At 56.7% G+C, this 10,516-nt stretch overlaps 1 protein-coding gene across 1 annotated transcript; it reads left to right on the top strand.

Annotated features, from left to right (window-relative positions):
- Positions 1-414: 414 nt before the first annotated feature.
- Positions 415-10,385, top strand: PALM3 (paralemmin 3). The gene is made up of 8 exons (XM_045550709.1): positions 415-627; positions 3,359-3,407; positions 4,418-4,498; positions 5,083-5,225; positions 5,360-5,444; positions 7,893-7,938; positions 8,081-9,253; positions 9,683-10,385. The coding sequence occupies exons 1-8, from the start codon at positions 587-589 to the stop codon at positions 10,144-10,146; spliced, it is 2,082 nt and encodes a 693-aa protein (XP_045406665.1). The 5' UTR covers positions 415-586; the 3' UTR covers positions 10,147-10,385.
- The last annotated feature ends 131 nt before the right edge of the window (positions 10,386-10,516 follow it).

Genomic DNA, 10,516 nt, shown 5'->3' with positions numbered 1-10,516 from the left:
GCTCAACCTGTAGTTTCCAGAATCCCCTGGCTGGATCACTCACCCACCTTTCTTCCCTCCCCACTCAAGAGCCAGGGTCCAATAAGGGAGGCTGGTAGCATGTAAGCATATACGGCATGTGCGCTATGCAACGGTGCTGTCATGTGTGTGACTCTTGGAGGGCAGGCAGACTCAATATGATCAGGGGTGCCAGATGGAGATGCCATTCTCTTGGTGGTGGGGGTGTGGTCACCAACTGGCCACTCTTGCCAGCATTCCTGACCACATGTGTGACAGCGTGTTTGCCGAGAGGCAGCCGGGTGCAGCAAGGAGGCCAGTGGCTAGTGAATAATTTATCAGGACAGCTGATAGTACCTCCCCAGAACTGCCTGCCAGCCCCCAGCCCCCCTTGCCCGCCCTCCCCGCCTGGTGCATGCCTCCCTCCCGCCTCCCCTCCCTGGCCCAAACCAGCTGGACCTGCTCTCCCGGTGCCCGGCTGGCCTCAGCACCCCCCTCTCCGGCCAGCCAAGTCACAGCCTTGGCACCTTCAGACAGGCGGGTGGTGGGTCCTGACCTTGGAGACCAGAAAGTGGGCTTCTGGGCAGAGATGGCTCTGAAGAGCCAGGTGTGGTCTCCGGCCACACCCATGTAAGTGTCTGGGGTCAGGGAGGGCCGGTGGGCAGGGCCTGGGAGGGGGCCACAGGGCATGCTGGCCTTGCCTGGGAGCCAAGAGCCCCAGCTGGCCTCTCCTAAGGGGACCCGGAGAGTGGAGGGGGTAGGCAGCCAACCCCACAGGTCCTCTGTGCCTTGCTTCCCCAGAGAGCCATGGGGTGGAGGGAGACGTGGATTCTCCCTGGCCACCTTCTTCTTTGGGAATTTTCCGCTGGCAGCCTGAGAACCCAAAGTCCAGCCTGGGGGGGTGGGGCTACAGCTGGGGAATGTCAGGGTCTGTCACTTGCATGCTTTGCTTCTAAGAATCACCCCTTTCATATCGGGGCATCAAGGGGTGGGAAGAGGAAAATGCCTGGGATCCTACAGAAGTTAGATCTTTTTCCCAAATGGAGAAAGACAGTGGGAAATTCGAAATGATGACCTGCTTCGTGACACGGCCACCAACTGGTTCCTGGTGGCCTCAAGCCATGGCCACTTTCATTGTCCTTATAGAGTCAGAGGTAAACAATATTGCATGGGGTATGTGGAGTATTTTAATATTTGAGGTGTGCAGGCTTTTGAAAGTGACAGGGGCTCCAAGGGTTTGTAAAGAGTTCTGGAAAAGGGCCCCCCCCCAGTAGAGACCCCAATTCAGTTCCTCACCCTCCTGGGTCCCCCATTGCATTATTCACCAACTGCAAACCTGGTTGCCTAGCAATGGGAACCCGATCCCCCCAGCAAGGAAGAGGCAGAGAGATTACATCTTGGGGGTAGGACAGGAGAGGGAGGACTTCAGCCTTCCCCCAGGGGTAAACCCATAAGCAGGGAATCAGGGCTTCCTCTGGGATACTCTGCAAAGTGTGACTTCAATTTCTTGTCCCAACCAAAATCCAGCCCCACATCCCTCCATGCTGATCTCTGCCTTCCTAGCTGTCATGATGGGGGTTCCGGGACCTGGACCCCCCAACTCCATTCCCAGTATTTGGGATCCAGGAGCCTCAAATTCTCATCCCGACTTCACAACTTTGGACGAATCTTTTCCGCCACTTGTCAGAGCCTCAATTTTCTCATCCATGAAATGGGGACAATATACTACTTACCTCCTAGGATCCTTGGCAGGATTAAATGAGTTACTGTAGGCAAAGCATTTAAAACAGCGCCTGGCACAAGGGAGCGCTTATGATTGTTTGATTTCATTCTTAGCTGGAATGTCAACTCAGCAAAGAGTCAACTTGGGCATATCACGATCAGGGTAGAGAGGGGAGGGGGAGGCAGAGGTGGCCGTGGGAGCCCAGCGGAAGGCCAGTGGGGCACTTAGAACACTATATATTGTAAGTGCTATTATGTCTTCATGGTGTAGCCACAGAAGGTCTGGGAGTTCCCCGCTGGAGTTTGGGTTGTGCCACTAATGCTCTCCTAACAGTGTTAGGGTTCGAATTAATAAATGTTTGAGGGCTTGCTCTGTGGCCACCATTGGCTAGGTGTCCGAAATGACAGATAGATAGATACTGCCTTCTAGATATTAGCAACTATGTCGCTAAAATAGGCATGTGCAGCATAGTCAATATAGTGACATAGTTGGAGGTATCCTTTTTTTTTTTTTTGAGACAGGGTCTCACTCTATTGCTTGGGCTAAAGTGCAATGGGCTCATCACAGCTCACTGCAACCTCAAACTCCTAGGCTCAGCAGGGGTATTCAGTGCATGCCTGTGATGAGGTTGATGTGACAATTAATGCCTTCTAGCCATCTTGCACATATCATAGTCAGCCTCCAGCTTCCACAGGGACCCCAAATGGGGCCAGGGGCCACTCTGGAGGCTGGAAAGGTAGGGATGCATTAAGGCAGATAAGTGAATCTCAGGTTAAACCTTAAACAGCAAGTCCCCTCCTCCTCGCAGCTCAGAGTCCAGCCCTAGGCAGGGCAACCCAGTGACCCTTGCCCCTGGGGAGGGGGGTTGGCAGGTGGAGGAGGCAGCTCTGGAGTTACCATGGCAATGGTGGGATGACCACTTCTCTCCTCCCCAACTCCCTCACCTCTCCTAGCGCTTAAGGGATCCTGGGTAGAAGCAGAGGTCAGAGAGGGTGTGGAACTGGGAACAGACACACGGCATGTTAGGGGCCTGGTGGGACTTGAGAGTTTCTGTAGGTTGGACTGGGAATGGTTATTATAATTAATCATAAATATTATTGATTATGAGAATTATTTAAATCATAGTTAATATTAATAATAAATTATGGTACTGTTTTTGGAGCACTATGTCCTAAGCTTTTCCCTGCATGAATACTTTCTTGCAAGGGTCCTCTGAGGTGGGAGGGGGGTGTCAAGCTAGCCCTGCCCATTTTACAGATGAGGAAACTGAGGCTGAGAGAGGCAATGTCAGACCTAGCAAGATCTTAGGCTCAACCAATCATGGTCCCTGTTCGCTGCCCTCTGCCCAGAGTCCTCCCAGGTGCAAAGGAGAAATAGAGGCAAAGCACTGGGCTCCGGGCGGTTTCTAAGCAGCTCAAATTCATGAAGTTGCCTTGGCCCCGTGTGGTGGCTCATGCCCTTAAGCCCAGCACTTTGGTGAGGCCGAGGCAGGAGGATCGCTTGAGGCCAGGAGTTTGAGACCAGCCTAGGCAACAGCGAGACCCTGCCTCTACCAAAAAAAAAAAAAAAAAAAAGTCTGCTGAAGGTTTGGCCCCCCCACAATACCCTCCCTCCGCAGCCCCTGCCCTCTCCCCACAGGCCCATGGCGGAGAGCTCCCTCTACCGGCAGCGGCTAGAAGTCATCGCGGTAAGTGAGGCCCTCCCAGTGCGCTCTGCCCTGCACCCTGGGAACCCCCAAACTTTCCCCAAGCTCGCTCCTGGTCTGCCAGTCATCCTTGGGAGCACTGTGAAGGATGGAGAGAGCGCCCCCAGCGCTGCGCAGGACGCCCCACCTCAATCCTCAGCCCCCTCTTCCCTGCATTTCCTCTGGTCACTTGCCACCGTCACAATGGTGGGGCTGTCAGAACCTGCATCATCCGACGTCCCATTCCTGAACCCCAGCCTCCCAAACACCCCCTGTCTGAGCCCCATCTCTCAGGCCGCCGTTCGTCAGACCCCCAACCTTTCAAATTTCCTGGGACCTCCAGCTCTCTGACACTTGTCTCTCTTGACCCCGTTCTCGGGATGTCATCACTCTGATCCGTTCTGTGTCCGTCATCCTTCTGCCCTCCATCTCTGCACCCCATCTCGTTGCACCCCAACTTTCTGCACCTGACTTCTCTACCATGCACCCCATCTCTTTGCACCCCACTTCTGCACTCCTATCTGATCTCTCCATCTTACCCACCCTCGTCTCTCTGGACCCCATCTCTACACCCCAGTCTTTCTAGACTCCCATTTTGGACGCCCATCTCACTAGCATCCTCCCTTTGATCCCCGCATCTGAACCCCCATCTCTCTGAACCCCATATCTCGGATCCCCCCAGCTCTGACCTGCCTCCAGATCCCCATCCCAAGGTCCCACCCCCTGCACCCTCCATCCCCAGACCCCCATTGGGCGCGGGCGAGGCCTCCGCAGCATCCCGGGCGCGGCCGGCCCCGCCCCGCCCCGCCCCGCCCTCCCCCCGGCCCCGCCGCTGAGTCAGCGCGTCCGTAGCCCCTTCCCCGCCCCGCGCGCCCCCTCACCCCCCCCCCCCGCGCTCGGCCGCCCCCGCCGGGCTCGCAGCCCCGGGAACCCCAGGGAGCCCCAGTGGAGGAGGGAGGAGGGAGGAGGAGGCCGCGGCCAGCGGGTGGCAGCTCCGGGCCCTCTGTGCGCAGGAGAAGCGGCGGCTGCAGGAGCAGATCCGCGCGGCGCGCCGGGAGCTGGAGGAGGAGAAACTCCGCGTGGAGCGGCTCAAGGTTGGGGGCGGGGGCGCCCGGCCCGCTTGGGGAATGAATGAAGTGGGGGTGTCTGTGCGAGTCGGCTTGGGGGATGATAGGAGCTCTGTCCAATTTGAGCGGGGCAATTGGGGGCGTTGGTCCCTGCTTTGAGGGGGTGTCTTGCCCAGCTTGGGAGGGGACGAAGTAGGGTGGTGATGGGGGCATTTGCTCCACCTTGGGAAGAGTATGGGACGGTGGAGGTGTTTGTCCCAATGTGGGGGAGATGGGAGCAGCCTTGGACCAGCTTTGGGGTAGGGAGGAGCTAAAAGGGAGGGACAATTGACTTCACCTTTGGGAGTGTCTGTTCCATTCTGGAAGGGTGTGTGGGCAAAGAAGGGGGTGTCTGCCCCAGCTGGGGCATGTGTTCCACCCTGGGGGAGACTATGGGCTGGCAGCGGGGCGGCTGTCCCACCTGGCAACGTTGGGGGGCACTGTGGGCATGCATTCCAGGCTGGCTTATGTCCCATCTGTGTGGTTGCGGGAGCAGTAAGAAATGTGCCCAGGCCCGCGGGGTCCCGCGGGGACTTCCGCATGCCCAGCCCCAGCTCCCTTCCCATGCCCAGAGGAAGTCTCTCCGGGAGCGTTGGCTAATGGACAGGGCAGCGGAAGGGCCAGAGCGGCCCGAGGACCCCACCTCAAAGGACCCCCAGTCTCCAGAGGGCCAGGCTCAGGCCCGAATCCAGAATCTACAAGACAGCTTGTTCACGTGAGTAGAGCACGGCCAGCCCTGCCCCAGTCTGGCTAGAAGGACCCTGGGTGTGCTCAGGGGAGGTGGCAAATTGAGCTGGGGTCCCATAAAGCCTGGGGCCCTGGCTCCTAGCAGCCTCCTCTCTTCCCCAGACTCCAATCCCAACTGCAGCTGTTGCAAAGTGCATCCACAGGTGCCCAGCACAAGTCCCCGGGCAGGCCCAGCTGGCGCAGACAGGTGAGGGGCCGGGGCGTGGGATGGGGGGCATGGCCAGCGGGCCCCAAAGCAGAACATTGACCAGAAGTGCTGCTCTCTGCAAGTGCATCGTGGCCACTAGGTCTGCATTCGAATTTGCGTTCTGCTGTTACTTTGCTCTGTGGCCTTGGGCAAGTCGATTTCCCTTTCCAAGCCTCAGTTTCCCCACCTCTAAAATGGGAACCACAAGTGTGCCTACCAGGAAAGGCCTTCAGGAGGGCCTGTGAGGTCATAGCTCAGCACCAGTAACAGGCACGAGGAAAACTTTTGATATACGGTTGCTAATATGGTCCCAGTGAGGAATGCAATCAGAAAATGTGGACAGGTGGCCCTGAGATTAGCCCCAGAAAATGGGAAAGGGTCACTATGAGATGTTCTGGCAATTTAATGCATCAAATGGCCTTTTTTGTTTTGTTTTGTTTTGAGACAAAGTATTGCTCTGTAGCCAGGCTAGAGTGAAGTGGTGTCATCATGGCTCACTGCAACCTCAAACTCCTGAGCTCAAGCAATTCTCCTACCTCAGCCTCCAAAGTACCTGGGACTACAGCTGTGCACCATCACGCCTGGCTAATTTTTCTATTTCTTCTTCCTCTTTTTTTTTTTTTTTTTTGAGACAGAGTCTCACTCTATTGCCCTAAGTAGAGTGCAGTGGCATCAGCCTAGCTCACAGCAACCTCAAACTCCTGGGCTCAAGTGATCCTCCTGCCTCAGCCTCCTGAGTAGCTGGAACTACAGACATGCGCCACCACAATGCCCAGCTAATTTTTCTCTTTTTAGTACAGATGGGGTCTTGCTCTTGCTCAGGCTGGTCTCAAACTCCTAAGCTCAAGCAATCCTCCTGCCTCAGCCTCTCAGAGTGCTAGGATTACAGGCATGAACCACCACACCCAGCCTAATTTTCCTATTTTTTGTAGGGATGGGGGTCTCGCTATGTTGCCCAGGCTGGTCTTGAACTCCTGGCCTCAAGTGATCCTCCCACCTCAGTCTCCCAGAGTGCTGGGACTATAAGCATGAGCCATGGTGCAGGCTCACATGGGTTTTTCTTTTTTTGTTCTCGTAACACCTTTAATAAGATATAATCCACATGCCATACAGCACATGTGCTTTTGCAAAACAGGACACTTCACATTGAAACCTGGCTCTTCGGGTTTTCTTGAACTCCAAAGATCCAGAGACATTTTTGCCTAGTCGCAGTGAGGTACGGGCTTTTCACAGTCCTCACCTGTCCCTCATGTCTCACCTCGGCTCCCAAGAGCCTGTTAGATGACAGAGAGGGAGCGGAGACCCTCTAATTGGCATGGGAAGTACTTATCTGGTTTTAGTATAAGCTGGAGTTCTTTGCTAGAGATTTCCAAGGCCTAGTTCCTGGCCCCAGAGAGCTCAAAGTCCAGAGGAAGGGATGGGATACAAAGAGTCTTTGAGAGGCCGGGCTCGGTGGCTCATGCCTGTAATCCCGGCACATTGGGAGGTCCAGACAGGAGGATCGCTTGAGTCCAGAAGTTCAGGTCAGCCTGAGCAACATAGCAAGACCCCATCTCTACTAAAAAAATAGAAAAATTAGCTGAATGTGGTGGCATGTACCTGTAGTCCCAGCTACTCAGGAGGCTGAGGCAGGAGGATCGCTTGAGCCCAGGAGTCTGAGATTACAGTGAGCTGTGATCGCACCACTGCACTCTAGCCTGGACAACACAGCAAGACCCTCTCTCTCAAAACAAAAACAAACAAACAAAAAATAAAACCAAAAAACCTCCAAAACACACACAAAAACACAGAGTCTTTGAGAGAGAAACCAGGATGTGGGAGTACCCCAGAGGAAGTACTTGAGTGAAGTTGGGAGTTCAGGGACCCTCTTTTATTCCTTGAACTTGCTTAGCTCAGTGCAGCCCCTTTGCACTTGCTGTTCCATCTGCCTGAAATGCCTTTTCTTACCTCTTGACTCATGGCTGGCTCCTCTCACCCTTTAGGTCTCTGTTCAATGTCACCTCCTTGAAGAGGCCCTCTCACATCTTATAGCTAAAGGAGGCACCTTTTTACCTCCTAGGCAGGCCCTAGCTCCTTGCCCTGTTTTTTTTTTCCCCTCTCCATAGTGCTTCTCACTTGTTGACATTATTAATATATTTATTTGTGTTTATGTTTATTGGAATGTAAGTTCCAATAGCAAAAGGCTTAAGTGTCCCTTGGCCTTGGTAACTTCAGTGGCTGGCAGAGTGGGCCCCTAATACAGAGAGATTGGCTGCATGAACACAGCGTTGATTAAGCACCTACTGCATGCAAGGCCCTGAGGTAGAGGGAGTTAAGACAGGTGAGGAAGGCAAGAGGCCATGTGGAGTGACACTGAGGGTGTTTGAGTAGGGGGTGGGGTCCCAGCATTCAGGGAGGTTGAAGGTGGGGATGAGGGCTGGCCTGATCTTGTCTCTGCCATCCCTGCAGGGTCACCGTCCTCTCTCCCAGCCCACTGTCGATGTAGATCCTGAAGGTGAGCGTTGGAATTCCTAGGTCTGGGGGTCAGGTCACCCCCAAAGAGGGTGACCCAAGAGGAGCGAGGGTAGGGGGCCTCTTGGTCCTTCCTCACGCTCTCTTTTCCTCCTTCCTCTCCTCTCTGCCCCTGACTCCCCCAGGCCATACTGATGTGGACAAGAGAGCCTCCCTGCCCACGGGACCAGTGGGCGTGTCCCCAGAGTCTCCCTGTGAGCCCAGAGAGGAGATTGTAGGGATTCTGCCGGCCCCGGCTCCGAGGCAGGTCCCCAGGGCAGTAGGGGCCTCCTCAGAAGCCAACGGCCCCTGCCCTGGACCCAGCCCCACTCCAGAGCGGGAGCTGAGTCAGGGAGCGGTGGCAGGCGAGGGGCGGGTGGGCGAGGCCAACGGAGGGGGCGTGGTCCACGTGGTGTGGGAGGGGCTGAGAGCCACCGAGGACTGTGCCACGGGAGCCACCCGCCCTGAGCTGGAGGCGAAGGTGGAGGAGGTGGTGCTCGAAGCCATCGGGGACAGGCAGGGGGTTGGCCTCCCAGAGCTCCCAGCCTGGGTAACGGAGGACAGGGGCATCATGGAGGTGGTCTGGGAGGGGATGGGGGTCAGCGACTCAGAGGCCATGGGGGCGGCAGGTGGGGGCCCAGAGGCGGCGCAGACCCACTCCCCGAGGCTCCTCGGGAGATCAGAGGTTTCAGCTTCGGGAGAAGGGGACGGCGCTCCCAGGAGCAGCCCTGAGGGGGATGGGCAGGGGGGCTCTGGGGGAGAGGAGGGGTCCTTCATCTGGGTGGAGAGAGTGACCCTGAATGAGGAGTGGGAGGAGCTGCTGGTGGAGGGGTTGGAAGGGCCAGTGGTGACAGGGAGGGAGGGAGGAGACGAAGGTTCTTTGGGGGCAGAGAGGGCAGGAGGGGAGAAAACGTGGGAGGCAGAGCAGAGCGGAGCAGAGGAGTCCACGGGGCCTGGGAAGAAGGGAGGTGAGGAAAAGCCAGGGCCACTGGGCGACAGAGTGGAGACATCCCTGGCGGTGGAGACAAAAGGAAGTGAGGAGTCACTGGCACCAGAGAGCAGAAGTGGCAGCGAGGAAAAGCAGGGGACAGAGATGGGAGGAAGCGAGGAGCCCTGGGGAGTAGAGAGAAACGAAGGTGAGGGACCTTTCAGGGCAGAGAAGGAAAGAGGTGAGGAAAAGCTTGGCGTGGAGGAGGAAGTAGAGGAATCACTTCGAGGAGAGAAGGAGGGAGGTGAAGAAAAGCCAGAGGTGACTGAAGAGCCATTGGTGACAGAGGAAAAGGGAGGTGAGGAGACAGCAGAGGCAGAGAGGAAAGGAGGTGAGGGGACAGTGGAGGCAGAGAGGAAAGGAGGAGAGGGGACAGTGGAGGTGGAGAGGAAAGGAGGCGAGGGGACAGCAGAGGTGCAGAGAAAAGGAGGCGAGGGGACATCGGAGGTGGAGAGGAAAGGAGGAGAAGGGACATTGGAGGTGGAGAGGAAAGGAGGAGAGGGGACAGTGGAGGTGGAGAGGAAAGGAGGAGAGGGGACATCGGAGGTGGAGAGGAAAGGAGGAGAAGGGACATTGGAGGTGGAGAGGAAAGGAGGAGAAGGGACATTGGAGGTGGAGAGGAAAGGAGGAGAGGGGACAGTGGAGGTGGAGAGGAAAGGAGGAGAGGGGACATCGGAGGTGGAGAGGAAAGGAGGAGAGGGGACATCGGAGGTGGAGAGGAAAGGAGGAGAAGGGACATTGGAGGTGGAGAGGAAAGGAGGAGAGGGGACAGCGGAGGCAGAGAAGACCGAAGGGGCTGGGAAAGATCTGAGTCCAGAAGAGCAGAAAGAGTCCAGGGAAGGAACCGAGTACCAGGCAGAGGAGGTGAGCGAGGCAGGGACTCCCCTTTGGGCTGACAAGGAGCCGAGACCAGAGGAGGGAGGACTGAAGTCCCAGGAGAAGCAAGAAGGCTCCCTGGAGGAGGCAGCAGTGAAGCTCCAAGCCCCTGCAGAGGGCCAGGGCCCCTCGGGGGATGTCATGGCCCTCCTGGCAGAGACCCCAGCCCCAGAGCAGCCTGCAGAGTGCCAGCCACTGCTTCAGGGTCAGGGGCCCAGCGCCAACCCCAGTGCCCGTGCCGCGCCCACCTATGCACCTGCCCGGCAGCCTGAGCCACCTGCCCCCACTGAGGGCGAGGAGGCAAGCGGCCCTAAACAAAAGACGTGCCAGTGTTGCGTGGTCATGTGAGTCCGCGTGCCTCCCCCCACGCCCAGCTCCTCTCACAGCTACCTCGGCCTCTTGGCATCCAGCAGAGGGTCCCAGGCGCAGACAGGGCACCACGGGACTGGCTCTGGTACCTGGAAGCCAGCTGACCCACACGTCCACCTATGCCTGGGCTTCCGGACCCCTTGCCCACACTGCCTATGACCCTGGCCCCCTTCTGCAATGAAGCCTTTATACTTGAAAATAAAATGTGAAAGCACTCAGACTGCTTGCATGTGTGTGTTGTGGGCGCAGAATCACTCCATTATCTCCTGGTGGGAAATAGAGGGCTTAACTCTGCTAGAGTCAAAGCTTAGGGATCAGTGAGAGTATAGATTCAGCTGCTGTAACCAAA

The sequence above is a fragment of the Lemur catta genome, chromosome 1 (assembly GCF_020740605.2).
Source record: "Lemur catta isolate mLemCat1 chromosome 1, mLemCat1.pri, whole genome shotgun sequence".
Lineage (NCBI taxonomy): Eukaryota > Metazoa > Chordata > Mammalia > Primates > Lemuridae > Lemur > Lemur catta.
This window is presented reverse-complemented; position numbering and strand designations above follow the sequence as displayed.